Source organism: Ranitomeya imitator, chromosome 2, assembly GCF_032444005.1.
Source record: "Ranitomeya imitator isolate aRanImi1 chromosome 2, aRanImi1.pri, whole genome shotgun sequence".
Lineage (NCBI taxonomy): Eukaryota > Metazoa > Chordata > Amphibia > Anura > Dendrobatidae > Ranitomeya > Ranitomeya imitator.
Genome location: NC_091283.1, coordinates 104487330 through 104511018, shown reverse-complemented (window position 1 = coordinate 104511018; position 23689 = coordinate 104487330). Strand labels below are relative to the sequence as shown.

Genomic DNA, 23689 nt, shown 5'->3' with positions numbered 1-23689 from the left:
GTTTTATTAATTTTTTTCCTTTGTCTTTCAGGTTCTTCAGCTTCAGGGTAACAGGGTGTAATGTCTCACCCTGTTTTCCCACACTTTTATGCGACTGAGAAAGCAGTGTGGTGTCACCCACATTGCCCACTCTTGGATCCGCAGGCATGACTTTATCCCCGTCACCTTTATGGGTGTTTCAGGGTGATTACTGGTGGCCAGTCCTTGCCTTTTCCCCTCCTCACCCCTCTCCTCGGAGAGGGCTGAGAGGAAGACGGTTGTCACTAGCGGTGACCTCCCCCTTTTTTGTAAGGGGTTGATGCCGTCTTCTGCACCATCCGGAGACTGTGCAGGAAGGAGGATCCCGGTTTCCAGTGACCCTCACCCACCCTGAGGGCTCCTGATGTGATCCTCGTCAGTGAAGAGGGATTCGGGACTCACCTTTTACAGGTATGTCCCTTTCTCTGTCCCCGGCAGCTACCCGCCTGCCTCTCCGTTTACCCGCGAGAACGCTGCACAGAATATGGCGTCTCTGAACGACAGCGGCCATCTTTTCTTCATTAATGTCCCCCGCTTTTCTCTCTATCAAGGGGCCTCCTCTTGATGCCTGGTGCACTCCTGTGGCGGCACAGCCAATAGGAAGGAATCCTGACTAGGACCTTCGTTAATGCCGTTTCCGGCCCTGTCACTGCGGGTGTTGAGACTTTGCATAATTCCATGTCCTCCGTGAATTTAGCCCCCGGCTTTGGGTCCCTACTACCTGATACCGTGAGACGTGGCCAACTTTCATACCGGACTTGGACCTTGGTTAATGCCATTTTCCGGTCCTGTCATTGCAGGCGCCGAGGCTTCCCATAATTACATGTCCTCTGTTAATTTAGCCCCCGGCTTTGGGGCTTTCTCCCGGACTCTGTGTAGCCACGCCCAATTACTGGGTCCCCGGCCAATAAGCGGTCGCCCTCCGCTTAGCTACGCCCCCTTACTGGACTCTCAGCTAACTAGGGCATGGCGTACGCTGAGGCCCTGTCTCCTGGCCTATGAGAGAGTGTGTCTTTTTCTCTATCCCTCTCTCCCGAGACGTCACCTGCAGGGGGGGACATAGTGTGTCTCTGTCTGCAAGGTGTGGGAAGATTCGAAACCGTATGAAGATTCGTGCAGTCACCATCGTCTTCCAAAGGGCACAACAGGCGTCCACACTGGATCTGGAGGACACTGCAGCCTGAGCAGGACAGCGCCGTCTCTGTTATCAAGTAGGCCCAGCCAGGCTGGTTAATTTCTCTTTATAAGGACTTAGTTCTCTCTAGCTTTAGCCCTAGTCTATCATATGCCCAATCTCAGGGAGGCCCATTCCTGTCCCTGTAATCCGCGACACCTGTGCCATCTGTAAAACAGAAGTGGCATTCAGAGAAACCCTCCAACGCCCGGGACGAGAGCACTCCCCTCCCTCCGGAGTGGGCTGTTGCCATGTCACAGTCGGTCTCAGATCTGACTAAAGTCCCGCAGTCCCAAGTTCAGGTCCTGGAACGACATCTACATTCGTCTTCTGCCACCAGTGCTCCGAACAACTCTCACAGTGATTCGCACGTACCTGACCGCGACCTTCACATGGACAAACCGGGTATGAAGTAAAGGAACCTGCGGGCCCCTCTACCTTCTGGAGGGTCGGATATGGATTCCCAGCAAGTCTGAGTTCAGTACGGACCAGACCTGGAAGATGCAAGATATGCCCAATAGCCTCATCTTGGCAGATTACCAAAATTCTGAACCTAAAGGCGGACGAGCCACCTGCTCAGGAGCACTCCGTTGCTTTCAAATGGGTAAAATGTCCTTCCTGGAGTTTTCCCTAATCGCAGGGAAGTTGTCATGATTGTCTAAACACTGGGAACACCCTGAAAATCACTTCCTGGATATGAAGGCGCTACACAATAAATGGGCAGAATCCCTAATGTGGATCCGCCGGTTTCTCGCCTGTCCTCCAAGACAGCCTTATCTTTACTGATCAGTGCATCGCCTACGGATTCTTCAGACGGACAGATTGAATCCTTGGCTAAAGGTACCTTCACACTAAGCAACTTTAGAACGATAGCGATCCGTGACGTTGCAGCGTCCTGGATAGCGATATCGTTGTGTTTGACACGCAGCAGCGATCAGGATCCTGCTGTGACATCGCTGGTCGGGGCTAGAAGGCCAGAACTTGTAACCATCGGGTTACTAAGCGCAGGGCCGCGCTTAGTAACCCGATGTTTACCCTGGTTACCATTGTAAATGTTAAAAAAAAAAAAAAAAAACACTACATACTTACATTCCGGTGTCTGTCGCGTCCCCCGGCGTCAGCTTCCCTGCACTGTGTCAGCGCCGGCCGGCCGTAAAGCACAGCAATGACGTCACTGCTCTGCTTTACGGCCGGCGCTTACAAAGTGCAGGGAAGCTGACGCCGGGGGACGCGACAGACACCGGAATGTAAGTATGTAGTGGTTTTTTTTTTACATTTCCAATGGTAACCAGGGTAAACATCGGCCCTGCGCTTAGTAACCAGATGTTTACCCTGGTTACCCGGGGACTTCGGCATCGTTGGTCGCTGGAGAGCTGTCTGTGTAACAGCGCTCCAGCGACCACACAACGACTAAACAGCGACGCTGCAGCGATCGGCATCGTTGTCTATATCGCTGCAGCATCGCTTAATGTGACGGTACCTTAAGTCAGCCAGATCTGGCAGATCAGATCGCCATGCCTGCATATCGCTCTTGATCACTCTCTTTTGATGCGGCTGGTTCATCTGCCACGGCTACCAGCAAACATCATTGCTATACGCTGCACTCTTTGGCTTTACTGGCTTTGCTTTTCAAGGCTGTAGACCTTTGGATCCGAACTGGGTCAAATATTTTCGGATGCTACCGGCGGAAAAAGCACCTCGATTTCCCGATCCAAGTTTCAATGTCCTCTTAATAGGAAAAGGTTGCTTCATTCTTGAGAGAGATAGCCACCACGGCTGCCAGCAACATCTTTGCTATATGCCGTATTCTCTGGCCTCACTGGCTTTGTCTTCCAAAGTTCTAGTCCATTTGGATCCAGGCTGGATCAAATAATTTCGGATGCCACTGACTGGAAAAGCACCTGGTTTTCCCGGTCCATGTCTAAATGTCCTTTTAATAGGAAAGCTTGCTTCAATCTCGAGAGAGCGACTTTCGGCTACAAAATTGACCTTTCTTCTTCTCGAGAAAGAAGTTTCCTTCTGTTTTCGCCCGCCAAGACATACATAGCAGGCTCCAGGAGTTCTTCAGGCTGTCCTTTACCTATTACACACAGGAGTGATCGTACCCGTTCCCAGGAATGTATGGTTTTCAGGGTTCTACTCTATTCCTTTAGACGGACCTCTCCCTCCCTTTTTGGACCTCGAGCGGTTTACCTGAGACGTTCGGTTCTGTCTTTTCAGCTATGGTCTTCGATCCAGGAGGGTCTTTATCAGTTCTCGGCCCTTCCTTTCAACCTAGCATCTGCTCCCAGACTATTCACGTCATGGCAGCAGTCAGAGATATCCTTCTCTTCTCTTTTTTTTTTTTCATATTTCCTTACTTGAACGATCTTCTGTTCAAGGAGCCGTCCTGCCGAGACTGCAACCAGAGTCTTCAGTTTACTCTATAATCTAGCTGAGATGGACCAGGATATCTAAACAGTGAGATGTTCTCCCTCGCCTTTGCTCAGAGCCTGGGTATTCTAGGTATAAGGTTCGACACGACCCAAACCAGTGTCTTCTTTCCAAAGGAGAAGGTTTTCATTACTGTGCCAAGGGTTCCGTACTCTAAAGCGACCAGCTTCTCCCTGATACTGTCCTGCATATGAGTTCTAGGGAAAAGGGATTGTCGTCACGGAAGCCGTTCCTTTTGCCCAGTTCCATACCCGTCCTCTTCAGTTGGCCCTCTGTCGTCTTCCCGGATGATCCCATGCTTCTACCTCTTAAGGTGAGGCAGTCCCTCACCTGGTGACGCTGTCGGCATCAATCCTATGAAGGAAGTCCTTCCTTCCTCCCTGGTGGCAGGTCTTCGCCACCGACGCCAGTTTCCTCATTCGGGGAGCCGTTTTTTCTTCGTCACACAGCGCAGGGCCACTGGAATGTCAATCTCCTGGAGATGAGGGCAATTTTCTTTGCTCTTTACCACTGGCATTCGCCTTTTCCGAGCCAGCCGGTCTCCACACAGTCGGACAACACCACAGCCGAGACTTACATAAATCGTCAAGGCGGAACTCGCAGCAAACAGGTTAAGTTAGAGGTAACAATAATTCGGCGATGGGCAGAAAGTCACGCTTCTGCCATATCAGCCGTGCACTTTCCGACAGTAGAAAATCTGTCAACCGATTTTCTGAGCCATCAGGGTCCCGCTTTGGCGGGTGCTTGCTCAGCTCCCTGTCTTCATCCAAATAGATGAAATGGGGCTCTCTGGAGGTCGGCCTCATTTCGTCTCGGATAAACCACGAGATTCCTTGGTTCGTAGCCAGGTCCCGGGACCAGCTACCCACCTATTTAGACTCACTAGTAATATCGTGGCCACAATTTCAACTGCCTTATACTTTTCCGTCTCTCCCCTTGTCGCGAGAGTCGTAAAAAGGATAAAGGAAGAAGGGGTCTCTTTATTCCTGATGGCTTCGGACTGGCCAAGAAGGGCCTGGTGAACATGTTCATGGACGTCCCCTGGAAGCTTCCAGGCCGTCCAGATTTTCTCTCAAGGTTTCCTCTTCCTCCAGAGTTCCGAGTTAGCGGCATTGTCCTGCCGTTCCCCGCCCCTGATTCTATATCAGGACAAGGTAGTTCTCAGGCCTGTTCCTCCCTTTTTACCCGAGGTGGCCTTTTCATTTCTCATTAATGAAGACTTTGTCCTTCCTTCTGTGTCTCTCCGGTCCATCCCCTGGAGACGTCCCTCTACAAGCTGGATGCCGTGACGGCTCTCAGTCTACTTTTCAAGGGCTGCTCCCTTTCGCCAATCTGATGCCCTGTTCGTCATCTCTGAAAGTTATCTTAATGGGCTCCTAGCTTCTAATTTCACTATTGACGTGAGGTAGTCTGCGTTCAGGACAAACAGCCTCTTCTGGCGGTGCAGGCTCTTCCGGGGTGAAGGCTCACTCCGCTCTGCGGTGGGGGCCTCCTAGGTTTTTCATTACCAGGTCTTTGCTTCCAGTTTGTAAGACCGCAACCTGGTCATCTTTACCCTCTTTTGCGAGTTTTTTTGCGGGGTTAATACCCATGCCTCGTCTGCAGGCCTGGGAAGGAAGGTGCTGCAGTCGGCGGTTTTCCACCGACCGACCTGAGCTCATTTATTCCTTGGATCTTCCTGTTTCCCACCCTAGGGACTGCTTTGGGACGTCCCATGGTTACCTGTGTCCCCCAATGAAGCGATAAAGACAGAGGGATTTTTGGTACTCACCGTAAAATCTTTCTTGGAGCTTTCAATGGGGGACACAGCACCCTCCCTAACTGTTGGTACCATTATTTGGTCTATGTGCCTTCTTTGTTGGATTGGTACATATGTTGAGCTTTTGGTTGCTTCTCCTACTGCTTTAACACTAACTGAGGTACTTCGTGCCTGTCGGTGGGTATATACTACTACGGAGGAGCTAGTTTCCTTTTTTTGCATAGTGTCAGCCTCCTAGCGACAGCAGCATACACCCCATGGTTACCTGTGTCCCCCCATGAAGGCTCCAAGAAAGAGATTTTATGGCGAGTACCAAAAATCCCTCTTTTTGGTATCCACTCCACTGTTTGGAGGAAGAAGGGTGAGTACAACCCCAAGAACATTGTCCCAACCGTGTAGCTTGGTGGGGGAAATATCACTTTGGGGTGCTTTTCTGCAAAGTGGACAGGATGACTGCACCATATTGAAGGGAGGATGGATGGGGTCATGTATCACAAGATTTTGGTCAACAACCATCTTCCCTCAGTAAGAGCATTGAAGATGCTCAGGATATCTCAGCCCAATCTCCTCAGTGCCTGGATCCCCTTCCCTGCCGCACCTCAAGCTCATTAGACATCTTTGAGCCTGCTTCAGAAGAAGAAGTTTCCAAGCTCCTCGCTTCTGCCCGGCCTACAACCTGCAATAGTGACCCCATTCCTTCACCTCTCCTGCAGTCTCTGTCACCAGTGGTCACCACTCACCTGACTAAAATATTTAACCTCTCTCTTTCCTCAGGTATCTTTCCCTCCTCATTTAAACATGCCATCATTACCTCTTTACTTAAAAAGCCATCCCTGGACCAGAACTGCACGGCTAACTACAGACCTGTCTCTAACCTTTCCTTCACCTCTAAACTCCTGGAACGCTTGGTCCACTCCCATCTAATCCGCCATCTCTCGGATAACTCTTTTCTTGACCCCTTACAATCTGGTTTCCGCTCTTTACACTCCACTGAAACTGCCCTCACTAAAGTCTCTAATGACCTAATAACAGCTAAATCCAAAGGTCATTGCTCTCTGCTGATTCTCCTGGATCTATCTGCCGCATTTGATACTGTGGATCACCAGCTCCTTCTCACCATGCTCCGCTCCATAGGCCTCAAGGACACAGCCCTCTCCTGGTTCTCCTCCTACCTCTGACCGCTCCTTCACTGTATCTTTTGCCGCCTCCTCTTCCTATCCTTCTCCCCTTACTATCGGGGTTCCACAGGGCTCAGTCCTAGGCCCCCTCCTCTTCTCTCTATACACTGCCCCTATTGGACAAACAATCAGTAGATTTGGGTTCCAGTACCATCTCTATGCTGACGACACCCAATTATACACTTCTTCCCCCAACATCACCCCTACCCTAATTCAAAATACCAAGGATTGTCTGTCTGCTGTCTCTAACATCATGTCCTCCCTCTATCTGAAACTAAATCTCTCCAAAACTGAACTACTTGTGTTTCTCCCTTTTACTAAACTCACTCTACCCAACATCGAAATTACCCTGGAGGGTTCAACCATAACTCCCAAACAGCATGCCCGCTGTCTTGGGGTCATATTCGACACCGAACTTTCCTTTACTCCCCATATCCGATCACTCACTCGCTCCTGTCACCTGCATCTTAAAAACATCTCCAGAATCCGACCTTTTTTCACCTTTGAAACTGCTAAGACTCTTACTGTTGCTCTTATTCATTCTCGTCTGGACTACTGCAACTCTCTTCTGATTGGTCTCCCTCTTTCCAAACTTTCTCCTCTCCAATCCATCTTGAATGAGGCAGCCAGGGTCATATTTCTGTCCAACCGCTTCACTGATGCCTCCATCTTGTGCCAGTCATTACACTGGCTACCCATTCGCTACAGGGTCCAGTATAAACTCATCTCTCTCACCCACAAAGCTCTCCGCAGTTCTGCACCGCCTTATATCTCCTCTCTCCTCTCCGTCTATCGCCCTACGCGTGCCCTCCGTTCTACAAATGACCGAAGACTAACATCCCCCTGTAATCCGAACCTCGCACCTCCGTCTCCAAGACTTCTCTCGTGCTGCGCCAGCTCTCTGGAATGCACTTCCCCAGACGATCAGACTGATACCTAGCCCCGACCTATTCAAGCGCGCTTTAAAAACCCATCTCTTCAAACAAGCCTACCACATCAACTACTCAGTAAACTAACTTTGTCCTGTTCCCTCCTTCCAAATATTATCTGCATGTGAATCTGCACCCTACTATTCATCTGTCTCCACACCCTCCATGCACACGATAACTGCACTTGATACTTGACTATTGCACTTAAACACACGGGCTGATGACCGGATCATGCAGCTTCATATGAAAATCCTTATTTATTATAATTGCTAGACCTGAAATAAAAAGCACTTTTTACCTATTGTGTCCCCCCATTTCCTTGTAGATTGTAAGCTTGCGAGCAGGGACCTCACCCCTAATGTCACTGTTTAAATTGTCTTAACTTCTACTGAATTTATTGTCTGTACATGTCCCGCTTAATTGTAAAGTGCTGCGGAATATGTTGGCGCTATATAAATAAAAATTATTATTATTATGGGTCGTGGCTGGGTCTTCCAGCATGACAATGACCCAAAACACGCAGCCAGGGCAACAAAGGAGTGTCTCCGGAAGAAAACATTCAAGGTCCTGGAGTGGCCTAGCCTGGAGGGAGCTGAAACTCAATGTTGCCCAGTGAGAGCCCCGAAACCATGAAAGATCTGGTAAAGATCTGTATGGAGGAGTGGGCCAAAATCCCTGCTGCAGTGTGTGCAAACTTGGTCAAGAACTACAGGAAACATCTGACCTCTGTAATTGCAAACAATGGTTTATTTACCAAATATTAAGTTCTGCTTTTCTATTGTATCAAATACTTATTTCATGCAATAAAATTCAAATTTATGATGTAAAAATCATACAATGTGATTGTCTGGTTTTTATTTTTAGTCTGTCTCTCACGGTTGAAGTGTACCTATGACAAAAATGACAGACCTCTCCATTCTTCGTAGGTGGGAAAACTTGTGAATTCGTCAGAGTATCAAATGTTTATTTTCCCTCATAGTGTGTATGTGTATGTGGACAGCCAAAGAAAAGAGCTTCTTCCACTCAGACAGACATGTAAAGTTACAGCTCATCAACAGGCAAATTATTTGTCACGTGATTGTCAGGGTACACAGAGCTGAGAACGGAGGAGCTGTGCTGGTGTGGGAGGCAAGTACAGTTTTTGTTTTATGCAGCACCTAGGACCAGAAATAACTAGCATCGAGTTGTTTTGCAGCCTAAAGGTACCGTCGCACTAGACGATATCGCTAGCGATCCGTGACGTTGCAGCGTCCTCGCTAGCGATATCGTCCAGTGTGACAGGCAGCAGCGATCAGGCCCCCGCTGTGCTGTCGCTGGTCGGGGAAGAAAGTCCAGAACTTTATTTGGTCGCTGGACTCCCCGCAGAAATCGCTGAATCGGCGTGTGTGACACCGATCCAGCGATGTCTTCACTGGTAACCAGGGTAAACATCGGGTAACTAAGCGCAGGGCCGCGCTTAGTAACCCGATGTTTACCCTGGTTACCATCCTAAAAGTAAAAAAAAAAAAAACACTACATACTTACCTACAGCTGTCTGTCCTCCAGCGCTGTGCTCTGCACTCCTCCTGTACTGGCTGTGAGCGTCGGTCAGCCGGAAAGCAGAGCGGTGACGTCACCGCTCTGCTTTCCGGCTGCTGTGCTCACAGCCAGTACAGGAGGAGTGCAGAGCACAGCGCTGGAGGACAGACGGCTGTAGGTAAGTATGTAGTGTTTGTTTTTTTTTACTTTTAGGATGGTAACCATGGTAAACATCGGGTTACTAAGCGCGGCCCTGCGCTTAGTTACCCGATGTTTACCCTGGTTACCAGCATCGTTGGTCGCTGGAGAGCGGTCTGTGTGACAGCTCTCCAGCGACCAAACAGCGACGCTGCAGCGATCCGGATCGTTGTCGGTATCGCTGCAGCGTCGCTAAGTGTGACGGTACCTTAAGATCATTGCAAGTAACTAGTAAGCTTATCTTGCAAGATAAAGTGAATTATTCTGATTTAAGTAGGAAGCTGCTGGTCATTCTACACATCTGATATGTTCGGAATTGAACATTTTTGTAACAAGGTCGGTGAATTTATAAAATTACTGTCAATAAGAAACAGATTTTTTTTTTTTACCCTTTTAAGCCTATGTCCACATTCACAGCTATTTTTTTCCTTCTGTGCATCTAAAAACAAAAAAAAAAATGCAACACGTCAATCAGTCTACTTTTAAATTATTAAAATTATACTATTAGGGTACGTTCACACAGGACTTTTTTGCTGCGTATTTTTGCTGCGTTTTTTAATGCTAATTTTCAGCTGCTTTTTACAGTACCAGCAAAGCCTATGAGATTTCAGAAATCTCATGCACACATTGGTTTTTGGTTTGATCAGTATTTTGTGCTTTGCTGCGTTTTTTTGACATAGAGCATGTCACTTCTTTCAGCGTTTTTGCTGCGTTTTTTCACCCATTGACTTAAATAGGTGTAGAAAAAAACGCAGCAAAAACGCAGGTATCATTATTTGCTGCGTTTTTGCTGCTGAAAATCCAAGGACATTAGCATGGAAAAAGAGAAAAAAAAACGCACCAAAATTAGCGCAAACAAAGCAGCAAAAATACGCAGCAAAAAAGTCCTGTGTGAACTTACCCTTACTGTATATTGTGTCGCCAGTACCTATGTGCAGAACTATATGGTAACAAACAACATATCAATCATTTTTAGACTGATATTGTACTCGTTCCCATAGTCTTAAAATTGGATGACATGTTCATCAACCATTCCAATATTTATCTGGATGCATTTTAGCATCGGTCTTGAACCTTGCTGCAAGGTGCCTATTGTTAGGGCCGTAACAGCTGCCCACTCCCTGCTGGTATAATGCTGCTGGCTTTGCTTGGTGTCGGTAGTAATAATAATAACAATAATAATAATAATTTTATTTATATAGCGCCAACATATTCCGCAGCGCTTTACAAATTATAGAGGGGACTTGTACAGCCAATAAACATTACAGCATAACAGAAATCACAGTTCAAAATAGATACCAAGAGGAATGAGGGCCCTGCTCGCAAGCTTACAGTATTGATGTTAGTTGTGGTTACTGACATTCTGATATTGTTGACTCCATAGCTTCTTAAAAAGCCTGAGAAAGATGATGAGCGAGAACCAGAAAAAAAGTTTAAACCCAGAAAGCTGGAGAAGGAGAGTGTCAGAGAAGAGCGTGTCTCAACGCCCAAGAAATCAGATGCAGAAGCTGGAGAGGAAAAGCTGAAACGGTAAGGTATTCTCGTCTTCTCCCGTCATAGGTTTTTACCCTATCGTGTACTGGAAAATGGAAAACAATTTCTAAGTGCGTCCTGACTTCATTATAATACCACCCCCATCCCATGCATGTCATACTGACCTGTGACTTGCAGTTGTGGCACCGTAATCCCGTGCCGGCAGCCTGCATGGACGCTGTTCTGGGTACCTGATCCGCCCTTCTATGGGCTATGGGCAGTGTGTTTATCCTGCTTCTGTGCAGTAGCAGTAACTCGCTACTTATCGCTAACTTATTGCGGCTTAGCTGACAGATCACTGACCTGCCTCCTATTTTAAATAGTGTAGTTTATATTGTGGGCTTTGGAAAAAAAAATTACGTCCAGCAAATTGGCGCCAGCATTTATCACTTACTGATAGATGCTACTGTGCATGCGCCACCACCATCTTGCTGGAGTTAAAAAATAAATAAATAAATAAACTAAATTTTTTTTCCTCCAACAAAATGGTGCCGGGGCATGCGCAGTAGCATCTATCTGTAACCCCCACCCACTGGTAAGCGATGCTTGCACAGATTGAGAGCATCACTTGCCGATAACCTGTGCAAGCACCGCCCAGCAGTGGGTGGGGGTTACAGATAGGTACTACTGCGTATTTTGCTAGAGGTAAGAAAAAATTACAATAAGGCACAATAATGAAGATGAGAGAGAACCAAATAAAGCACCGCCCACAGCCTCGCCCCAGAGCACGAGGATCTCATTATCTGAAAACTACAAGCACAGATTAGGGGTATGTGCACACGTAGAAAGCTCTTCTGCGGATTTTTCCGCAGCGGATTTGATAAATCCGCAGTGCAAAACCGCTGCAGTTTTTCCTGCGGATTTATCACGGTTTCTATTGCGGATTCCGCTGCGGATTTACATCTGCAGTTTTCAATTGGAGCAGATGTAAAAACGCTGCGGATTCCGCACAAAGAATTGACATGCTGCGGAAAATAAAACGCTGCGTTTCCGTGCGTTTTTTTCTGCAGCATGGGCACAGCGTTTGTGGTTTCCCATAGGTTTACATTGTACTGTAAACTCATGGAAAACTGCTGCGGATCCGCAGCAAAATCTGCAACGTGTGCACATACCCTAAACAACAACCACAAGACGGATTTCATCAACCCAGGTATCATTTTAATCAGTATAACGGCTCCAATCTGACAGTGTATATAGGTTACTGCGCAAAATCTTGCTGACAGTTTCACTTTAAATGTCTAATCACAACTAAATGGAAGACCCTAACCCTCCCAATATAACAAATAATAGAATTTCGATACACAACACATTTGAATACAATTTGGCAATAAGGGATAAACAAACGAAGAGATATTTGTCAAGATGGAACTTACGGATTAATAAATTTACTCCAAAACGAAGTTTAAATGAGTCCATTGATTAAAACTAATTAAACTGGTTTAATGTTAATTGTATAAACAAATTTTTTTTCTGCTGATCGCTCCAACTTATGTAAACGGCTTCCTGCGTTTCCCCATATATTCATTACCCCCCTAATTTCCCTTTTTTATTTCTCTTACGTTTCTCCAGTCTTACCTTATATTTCCTTATTGTAATATAAATCAATAAAAAAAAAAATTGAAAACCAATCAGTTCCTTAACGGGGACTTACAGCATGCCAATGATACGAATGCCAGGCTATTTGTCAGCTCTTATGTGGCTGTCTGTAGGCTGCTTATTGATTCCCTGTATGTCGGGTGCATATTTCCCTTAGTAGTTCATGTGTATTAATGACATTATTTTGTTGTTTCTGAGCATTATAGATTATACCTGGTGCTAGAAATTGTTAAACATAATTGACCTAATAATGTGTTTCTAGAAAAGGGTGATTTCTTCTCCAAAAAGCATCAGAAGTCCTTTTATGTGAAGTTTTGTGTGCTCCTCTTGCAGATGTGAAGATGACTATGTGAAGGACTATAGAGACAAGGATTACAGAGATAAAGATTTTGATCTAGAGCGACGTCCAAGGGAAAAGGAGAAACTGCGATACCATGAAGATGAACGTCGTAAGCAGAGAGATCGATATGAGAAAGAGCGAAGTTTCCGAAGACGTGATGATGACTTCAGGAGAGAGCGAGAAGTAGTAAGAGAGAGGGTGAGGAAGCAGGATTTTAGCGACTCTCAGTCGACCTCTGATAAAACGGAACGTCCATCCCGGGAAGAAAAAAAAGAAGATATGGCCAAAAGAGATCGAATAAGGAACAAGGTGGGACTGGTGGGCTTTATGTTTCTCATTAGTGGGTGGGAAGAACAGAATCTGTACAGCAGCATCAGTCGTTGCTTGTGGATTTTCCCCTTTAAAGGGAATCTGTCACCAGATTTTTTTGCAGTGTAATCTGAGAGCAGAAGCATGTCGGGGCATAGATCCTGATTCCAGTTATGTTTCACCTTGCTAGGCTGCTTGCTGTCAATCACTGTTTTTTCGGCTGCAGATCTAACATTTCTCTGGATACGGAACGAAGTTCTGTATGACCCCTCCCACACCACTGATTGGAAACTGTGTGTGTACACTGTGCATAGGCAGAAAGCTATTGTGGGAGGTGGGGGAGAATTACACTGAGCAGGAGAACTAAATGGCACAACATGACTTGTCATCTATTGTTAATCTCCTGATGATGAAACACTGATTTTATTGAAACAGTAACACCCAGTCTACAGTCATGGACAAAAATTTTGAGAATGAGACAAATATTAATTTTTCCAAAGTCTACTGCTTCATTTTTTCTAATGACAATTTGCAGATACTCCTGAATGTCAGAGTGATCAGCTTAACAGCAATTACTGTACTTGCAAAGTCAATGTTTGCCCAGAAAATGAACTTTAACCCGCAAAACACATTTCAACATCATTGCAGTCTTGCCTTAGGCCGGTTTCACACGTCAGTGGCTCCGGTACGTGAGGTGACAGTTTCCTCACGTACCGGAGCCACTGACTCACGTAGACACATTGAAATCAATGTGTCTCTGCACATGTCAGCGTGTTTTCACGGACCGTGTGTTTGTGTGCAAAACAAGGAGACATGTCAGTGTTCGTGGGAGCGCACGGATTACACGGACCCATTAAAGTCAATGGGTCCGTGTAAAACACGTACCGCACACGGACGCTGTCCGTGTGCAGTCCGTGTGCCGTGCAAGAGACAGCGCTACAGTAAGCGCTGTCCCCCCCACGTGGTGCTGAAGCCGCCATTCATATCTTCTTTCCAGCAGCGTTTGCTGGAAAGAAGATATGAAAAATCATTTTTTTCTTTTTGTTTTTTTCGGGTTTAAAATAAAGATCCCTGTCCCCACCCGATTAGTCATGAATATGCGGCTCCACCTCCCATAGTGGTGGAGCCGCATATTCATGACTGTAATGGGCAGCCCCACGTGACCGCTCATACAGGAGAAGGTGCGGCCAGGAGAGGACGCTGCGTGGGAGCCGGGTGAGTATTTCATTAACAGCGGGGGGCGCGGGATCTTTATTTTAAACCCGGAAAAAAAAAGGGGGGGGGGGGGATTTTTCATATCTTCTTTCCAGCAAATGCTGCTGGAAAGAAGATATGAATGGCGGCTTCAGCACCAGATGCGGGGGACAGCGCTTATCTCTAGTGCTGTCTCCTACACGCTCTTTGTGGTACCCAGTCGGCCCACGGGCGGCACACGTGTGCCACACTGATGTGCCACATAAAAGCAGGGACACACGGATAATTCCGGTACCGATTTTTCCGGTACCGGAATTATCTGGACGTGTGAGACAGGCCTTAAAAGGAGCAGCTAACATCGTTTAGTGATTGATCGCCAGCCCTGTCCTCATCAACACCCACACCTGTGTTAATGGATCAATCAGTCATGATTAAGTAAGAATGACGTCACTGGACACTTTAAAAGGAGGCTGGTGCTTGGTATCATTGTTTCTCTTCAATTAACCATGGTTATCTCTAAAGAAACATGTGCAGCCATCATTGCACTGCACAAAAATAGCCTAACAGGGAAGAGTATCGCAGCTACAAAGATTGCACCTCAGTCAACAATCTATCGCATCATCAAGAACTTCAAGGAGAGAGCTTCCATTGTTGTCAAAAAGGCTCCAGGGCTCCCAAGAAAGACCAGCAAGCGCCAGGGCCGTATCTTAAAACTGTTTCAGCTGCGGGATCGGACTACCAGCAGTGCCGAGCTTGCTCAGGAATGGCAGCAGGCTGGTGTGAGTGCTTCTGCATGCACTGGGAGGCGGAGACTCTTTGAGCAAGGCCTGGTTTCAAGGAGGACAGCAAAGAAGCCACTTCTCTCCAGAAAAAACATCAGGGACCGACTGATATTCTGCAAAAGGTACAGGGAGTGGACTGCTGAGGACTGGGGCAAAGTCATTTTCTCCGATGAATCCCCTTTTCGATTGTTTGGGACATCTGGAAAACAGCTTATTCGGAGAAGAAGAGGTGAGCGCTACCACCAGTCTTGTCTCATGCCAACTGTAAAGCATCCTGAAACCATTCATGTGTGGGGTTGCTTCTCAGCCAAGGGAATCGGCTCACTCAGTCTTGCCTAAAAACACAGCCATGAATAAAGAATGGTACCAGAATGTCCTCCAAGAGCAACTTCTCCCAACCGTCCAAGAGCAGTTTGGCGCCCAACAATGCCTTTTCCAGCATGATGGAGCACCTTGCCATAAAGCAAAGGTGATAACTACCGTATTTTCTGCTTTGTAAGACACACTTTATTTCCCCCAAATTTGGGGGGGAAATAGGGGTGCGTCTTACAAAGCGGATATACCACTTACAGGCTGGGGTTAAGGGGTGTCCGCCGCCGCCCGCTGCTGCTCCGGGTGATGCTGGAGGCTCCGGTGCTGCGGGGGGCTCTGGCGACATTTTGTGAAAGACCAGAGCCCCCTGGCACTTTTCCATGCGTTCCTGTATGACTGACTCCGGGAAAATGGCCGCCGGAATCTCGGGAGATGAGATTTCAGCGCTGAGATCTCATCTCTCGAGATTCCGGCGGCCATTTTCCCAGAGTCAGTCATACAGGAACGAATGGAAGATCTCATCTCCTGAGATTCCGGCGGCCATTTTCCCGGAGTCAGTCATACAGGAACGCATGGAAGAAGTTCCGGGGGGATCTGATCTTTCGCAAAATGTCGCCAGAGCCCCCCCACAGCATCAGAGACAGCCCTGCAGACCCCCTCATCCCAGCCTGCAGCACAGGAGCACAGGGAGAATTGCAGAGGTCCTGAAGAAGGGTCAACACTGCAAATATTGACTTACTGCATTAACTCATTCTAACTGTCAATATAACCTATTGGTACTCATAATATGATTGCAATTATATTTCTGTATGTGATATAAACATCAGACAAACACTAATAAAAACCAGAGGGCAGCAGATCATGTGAAAATATGATTTTGGTGTAATTCTCAAAACTTTTGGCCATGACTGTAGTACATCATTAGAATCAAGGTATCTTACATCATGCTGTTCTCAGATTACATAGCTAAAATCTGCTGACAGATTACCTTTAACCATTGCTATCATCATATATTTTATGTATTGCAATGTTATGTTCATTATAATTTTTTTTTTTTTTTTTTTTTAAAGGATCGCCCTGCGATGCAGTTATATCAACCTGGGACACGAAGCAGGAGCAGGCTAACACAGTGTGATGAGAGTCCAGCCAAATCCAGCGATCAGACCACTGAAAAGAAGGAGGAAAGTGAAACCAATGATACACGAGTAGGCGAGTAAGGAGCTGGAAGACTTGGAGTGTCCTACCCCTTGTGACAACCAAAGAAAAAAAGAAACTCTGCAATCCAGAAGTGCCTTCATAGAGAAGGAATCAGGAACAGGCAGGAGCAGTGTGTGGAGGAGAGGCATAGAGGCGCCTGTGAGGGGTGCAATTTGCAGAGTTTGGCTCAGGTTCCATAATGGGATCAGATGGCAACAAAACTGCTGGTGGAAAGTTTAGTATATTGTACTGTAGTGGTAATGGTGTAAGCCAAGAGGGGAAATCTCAAGTTTACAATCTCTTGTCTTGTGGCCTTAATGAAACCTGAGTCCTCCATTCCGGTATTGGCAGAGATCTATGACAGAACAGTATTTTTCATTGTTCGGCTCGGTGTTACATGGGCTGTTTCCATAGAGCTTGCCCTATTTTTCAGTTTTGCTGTTTAAGCGTTAATAAAGATTTCGCTTTTTATTCCTTTCTCTCACATCGGATATTCTGGAGACCAGAATGATCGCTGCTGTAAAATACTGACAAAACTCAAGAGTAATGCTGTAATTTTTGGTTTTCCTAATTATTTTCATACTGGAGATCTTTATTACTTGCAAAGAGAGAGTTCTACATTGGCGTATTCACAGGCACGTGGCAGCTTATTTTATCACGCCAGGATCATATAAAGTGTTAACTATCTATCTTAAATGTTACCTATATAATTTCTTAATGTTTTTTCTAGGAAAAATAAAAAGATTTTTGAATCTAAAACTTTGCTTTATTCCTTTTTGCTTTCTGCAGAGCCAAATAATATAACACGGTAAATTGCATCAGGCAGAATAATTTCAGATCTAAAACTGTATAGCTTCTTCACCCACTATAGTTAGCAGGTTCTAATCTCTCAGGATTTAAAAATTATATAACATCGTAAGAATCTTTAAAACATAACTTTTAATGGTAACATAAAATACACAAATAAGCCTGGTCAAATCAGGAAAAGCCCTAAGCCCATGGTAGGGCTGACTCAACCCTATATAGGAATCAGGACCACAAACCAGATACAAGAGACTCCCAAGCACTCTGATCAAACAGGTGAAGATCATCGGCCCAAAATTGGGCTAAATTCAACCCTATATAGCAACTGGTAGGATGAAAAAAAATAGTGTCATAGTGCATAAACAAGTGCAAAAAGTGTCTATCTCACCCATCTGAGCTTTAAGAGATGTCACATCCAAAGGGGTTTCCTCCATAGTCTTGGGCAGTTGGTTCAGTTTCTCTGCTCTGTCGTGCCCTCTGCTTTTGCTCTCGCCCAAAGGGCAGTACCCAACTGTAGCTCTCATGATGTATGAAAATCCCAGAAAAAATCCCTCCCAACGCGTTTCTTTTCTCAATAATAAGAGGTCATCCAGGGAAGTTGACTTTTTAAGGGGAAAATAAGAAATAATTGTAATGAGGTCTTTACACTCACTGGTCCATAGAGCAAAAGGTGCCTATAAAGTGTTTACAATGGGAATCCCACAATGGTGGGTACTCATTCAGTAGATTCGTTGTGCTGCCACCCCCTTGTAGTAAAAATGGGGAGATGCCTACACTGGTTTATATAGACCATGACCACTGAGGATGTCCTACCTCATTTCCGGAGGATGGATCCCAAATCTCACATGTGGATTAAACACCATCTTGTGTATCATCACCATGGCAACATATTATTATATGATAACGTTTGGTATTCTTTTTATGCTCAAATGTTTTTTTATTAAATATCAGAGTCCAATAAAACATTTCACATTAAGACATAAATTTCCATTATCCCCACTCTTAACCCCCCTTACCCAGCCCGCCCCCCTCCTTCCCTTTTAGACATCTCACGCTTTCCTCTTAGCATATCCTGTGGTATTATATACGTTAACCATATACAATAACTTTTATTTGTAAATGAATACACTGTAAATAAATAGGTGAACCCTCCTCAGGCCTAACTTCTCTTGGCCTCCCCTAGCCTAGTTCCAACCAAGGTGTCCACAATTTTTCGAACAGGCCCATCTTCCCTCTTTTATGATATACACCCTTTTCCAGGGTAATGACCTGCTTCACATATTTAATATATTCTCCCCACGAGGGAGGCTCCTCTTTAATCCAATTTCTGGCTATGACCTTCCGAGCCATGTATAGTAGTCTAGCGATTGCTATTTTCAACGTGTTATCCACAACTATCTCATCCAGGTACCCTAACACGAACACCAAAGGTTCCCTTGGAATTACACATCTGTATGCCCCTTCTATCCGGCTTACAACCACCAACCAAAAAGCAGTCACTCGGACACGACCACAAATGAAACATTCCAGCACGATCATTCCTACATCTAGGGCATTCCGAGTCAGATCTCAGCCCAGCTCTGCACAAGACATCCAGGGATCTATACACTCTTGTGTACAATATAAAGCTGGGAAAGTCTATATGGCTCATTCAGTGATAGTTTCGGCATCCATTCTAGTACAGACTCCCAAGTTTCATCCTCTAAACGACCCAGCTCTTTCCCATTTATCCCTCGCGCCAATCAGATATCCCAATAAGTCAGTGTGAAGTAGATCCTTATATAAAGATGAAATAGCTCCCCTCGTCTGGTATTCTTAGCAGATAATTTCCCACATATTATATTAAATGGTCATTCGTAACCTTCTTGCAAAGAATATCGACCTTGAACGTTGGTATAAATCGTTTCCTTCGCTTTACCTGTGTGTGGCATCATATCCAAATGCGGCAACACCCTTATATATTCAAAGGATCTCAATCGAGATTTGAATTCCTTCGACGTCCTGTCCTGGGGCGAAGTAAAAGTGATGCTTAACAGGCACGCATCACCTGGTGTCCTAGATAGCCATAGAGAGCCGGCTCCCATCGGTATCAAATCCGGGGGGCAGGGCCAGAGCGTCGCTCCATGTCCAGAGCGTCCAGCTACCTTCAAGATAATCCAGTCTCATCTATAGGAGACGTCTCTTTTGCATGCTAGAGATAAACGGCTGAGGAGAAAAAACAGCACAAAACGGACTTTTCCGATCGTAATAACTAAAAACGGTATCAATACATGCTAACCTGATCCCAGGTTGTATGGCTGCTGCAGATCCAAGGGTGATTGCACCAGAGAAATACGTAACAAATGGAAAGCTTGTGGTCTGTAGCCGTGCTGCCAGGTGATGAAGAAACCTCAAATGCCAGGGATAATGTAGAAAAATTTTACAATGACGATAGAAGTCTGCTGGAGACCACTGGTTGTCATGCCAGCCTTTCAGCGACCAATGGGTGGGATTAGTGACGCGCTTCCAGTGCAATCACATTAAATACCCCTGTCAGAGATTGACAGCAGCACTTATCAGGTTAACAGCCGCGGGTGGATCGCAATGCCATCAGTGGCTGTTGCAGGCACATGTCAGCTGTATAGCTCAGCTGACATGTACCCGTAAAGGGGCGGGCTCAGCAGAGTTATTTCAACCACCCTCATCCTTCATTTGTCAAAACGTCAAATCCAGTTTTCCATCTTTAGAATTGTATTGGATCCGTGAAAAACACTTTGTGAAGTGTAACCTGTGTGTGGTCCGTTATTACGCACTCATTGACTTATCATGGGATCCATTTGTAAAAACGTTCATGTGATCTATCCCATTGACTTGCACTGGTCAGTGTACTGTCTGTATGCCATCAGTTTTGGAATAAGCAATGAAATAGGGCGCACTACCAACATATAAACCTAATATAAAAAAAATATATCCATTAATACGGGGTGCAAGCGAGTGAGAAAACGACCAAATATAACCAGCAGAAAGAAAAGTATCACTCCAGTTATGCACACCACGTATAAAAAATGAAAACATAATGTAGGAAAAAACACAAGATTTTATTGACACGCAACATAATAAAACATACTTAAAAACAGAAAGGCAAGGCCCTGTCCATAACACTTGGTAAATACACAGTACAATTATATATATAACCCATAATAAGCATACTGATAACCAATGCTATAAGCCTGCCTGTACCCTAGGACTAGATGCAAACCATACGTGGCCAGCTCACAGGACAAACTAACCAACCCAGGCGGATGTATACAAAATCCTAAGTGGCCAGTAAACACCCAAATAGTGCATTTAGCCCGAATGGCTCATGGGACAAAAATATCTACCCTAAGCCAGTAAGGCAACAGGATCCCAAAATAACAGTGGGAGAAAAAAAAAAAAGCACTGGAACCGCCAGGAAAAACCTCAGAGCACTAGAAGAAGGGGTTACCCAAGTGGTGACCAGAGCGGAGTCCGTGGGCAGCCAGGCAAGCAAGCAGGACAGGGACCAGAGCAGCCCCACGCGTATCGCCCTTCAAGAGAGGGCTTCGTCAGGGGAAGTACCAACATGTGTCCCAAACCCTGTATAAATACCATCCCAATAAATTAGAACAAATGGCCCACCTGTGACTGAGCAAAGAAGCTGCAACTGTGCAGAAAGTCCTGAAATGAAAGTGCCAGCCAAAATGCAGCCGGAGCTAGCTGAGATAAGGAGCCAGTCCGACGTCCAGCCCGGCGGGGAAGAGAAGGCGCCGCTGTCAGAGTGAGCGATGAAAGCCACACCCACACAGCAAGCTGAAGGAGAGCCAAAAACACAGGCGCAAAAGCACCAAAAGCCCAGCTGTGAAGCAACAGCTGGAACAAAGAATCCTGGCAACAGGAAAGCCCATAGTTATAAAAATATATGTATATGCACAGACACGGGATAGAGGTATTAAGAAAATATATGTTATAATAAGGATGGTAGAGATCCTAAACAGGAACCGGGGAGCCTACAAAAGTGTGCCCAGCCAAGGGGTGATCAGTCCCAAGGCAAAATATCCATATATGCATGTATAAATATGCATACAAATGCATACACATACATATACATACAGAAGAAGGAGCTAGATGGAGGTGCAATTATGCACCAGAGGCCCTAGGTATAGATGTAAACAGCGGAACGCTAACCTAAGAAAAAATAATAAAAATAAATAACAAACCCAAGAGAAACTAAGAAAAAATAAGAAAAAAAATAATAATAAAGAAAAAAAAAAAAAAATAATAATCAAGAAACTGAAAAATAGAAAGGCGTACCGAATGCCCAAAATGGACAAGAAACATGCACACACAGCAATCAACCCCCGGGGGACAACCTCACAGGCATGCAATTTTAATAAACAAACACGCCAAGAAACAGCCACCAACCAAATCCAACCCATACAATTGTATTGTAAACACGTCTGAAGCATAAATAATGTCATCATAAGCACCATCTTTATTGAATAAATATACAGCAAAATACATGTATATACTACACACAGACTAGTATGGGAAGGAAACGTAAGGACGACTGAAAAGATAATAACAGCCATGCCAGAACAGAGGAATCAAATGTACCGGTAGAATACACCGAAATCTATCTTATGCATAAAGGACAACCCCAAAAGAGAGTGGGGGCAGGAACTATGCCCAATGGGCTTAGGGAAGAGAAAAGAACAGCCAAAAGAAGCTGATTAGCCCCAACCATATGCCTAAACCGGCTAACAAGATGAAAGCCAGCATAAGTGAAGAACTATAGACCAAAATTCCGAATGCATATTAACAAAAATCTGGGAAAGAGGAGAAATAGTCTCTATAGTAACCACCCAGATTATATATCCGCTCCAAAAACTAATAATAAAGCAAGGAGAAAAATAAGGAGCATATAGTAAAGGTATCAGTAAAAATCTTTATTACTACAAAAAAGTAAAAACAGTCATTGAACATCAGTAATTGTACACGATAACCCACAACATAGCACATGAAAGGGGGAAGAAAACCCTCCCACAACTAACAACCCCAACGCACAGTACAAAATACTGTCAATATAAAAAGCGTCACACAATATGTATACTGAGAGTAAAGGGAAAAACAACCAAAACAGGGCCTAGAAAATGAATGAAAAATCTATAATGTCAGCTGGAGTAACCTCTGTGACCAAAATGTCACCCCACCCAGAACGTATACAGGACCTAGTCAGCAAAAATGGAGCGGATCAAGAGTGACAGCCATAGTGGCCCCTATATACCCCAATAAAATATGCAGCATATCAGGAACCCGACAGGATGGGGGAACAATGGGGAGATGAGAAAGTCACAGTGGGACCAATGTCCAACACAGAGGTATAGGCCAGCATGCGGTGTTAGCTGGGATCACCCCAGCAACCATGGTGGGGCCGAGAAATGATTGCTTACCCGTATAAGCAGAGGGGAGGAAGATGAGGGGGGATCCCACTGGTGGAAACGCCCCGACGCGCGTTTTGCGGCGTACACACGCCGCTTCCTCAAGGTGACATTATAGATTTTTCATTCATTTTCTAGGCCCTGTTTTGGTTGTTTTTCCCTTTACTCTCAGTATACATATTGTGTGACGCTTTTTATATCGACAGTATTTTGTACTGTGGGTTGGGGTTGTTAGTTGTGGGGGGGTTTTCTTCCCCCTTTCATGTGCTATGTTGTGGGTTATCGTGTACAATTACTGATGTTCAATGACTGTTTTTACTTTTTTGTAGTAATAAAGATTTTTTACTGATACCTTTACTATATGCTCCTTATTTTTCTCCTTGCTTTATTATAAGTGAAGAACTACCTGGATGTCCCATGAGCCAGAGGAATCCCTATATAATGTGTCAAACGTGCATCATGTCCTGATGCCCCATGAGCCAAAAATATCTGTATAGTATGTAGTGCAGCAAATGGAGGCTAAACCCTATCCTGATACCATCTAGTACATATATTTTAATAAGAACACCGAAGGGTGTAAATAAAAACCCAATGAACTACCACTAGAGTAGCCCACTCCATCAGCAGATGTAAAGTGCAGTGCAAATAAATAAAGGCCATCATGTTGCTATACAAATCCAACCGCAGACACAGTAAGGCGCTGATCGTAATATAGATGAATCCTCAAAAAAGTCCAATTAGAACGTAGAGAGTCCACTTTAGATTGGAGGGAAAAAGTGATTCCCAATAGGCGGAGTATACACGAGGTCCATCAGGGACGACTCTAGAGAAGGAAGAGGAATCCAGACCCATCCAGTCCAAAGAGGCACCAAACCATGAGATAACCAACCAGACAGATCTCATCCCAGGAAGCCCATAAAAAGGAGTTCTTCATTGAGACCTGTTGGGGTAACAGAAGACAGATTGAAAATCCAACG

General features: G+C 45.4%; 1 protein-coding gene across 2 annotated transcripts in view; it reads left to right on the top strand.

The window, feature by feature from the left end:
- Positions 1-17225, top strand: part of UPF3B (UPF3B regulator of nonsense mediated mRNA decay) — a 41696-nt gene extending 24471 nt beyond the window's left edge. For both annotated transcript variants that reach the window (XM_069747105.1, XM_069747106.1), the window contains 3 exons: positions 10592-10737; positions 12670-12985; positions 16344-17225. In XM_069747105.1, coding sequence (XP_069603206.1) covers positions 10592-10737; positions 12670-12985; positions 16344-16490 — 609 coding nt within the window. In that variant the 3' untranslated portion in view covers positions 16491-17225. The remainder of the gene's footprint in view (positions 1-10591; positions 10738-12669; positions 12986-16343) is intronic.
- The last annotated feature ends 6464 nt before the right edge of the window (positions 17226-23689 follow it).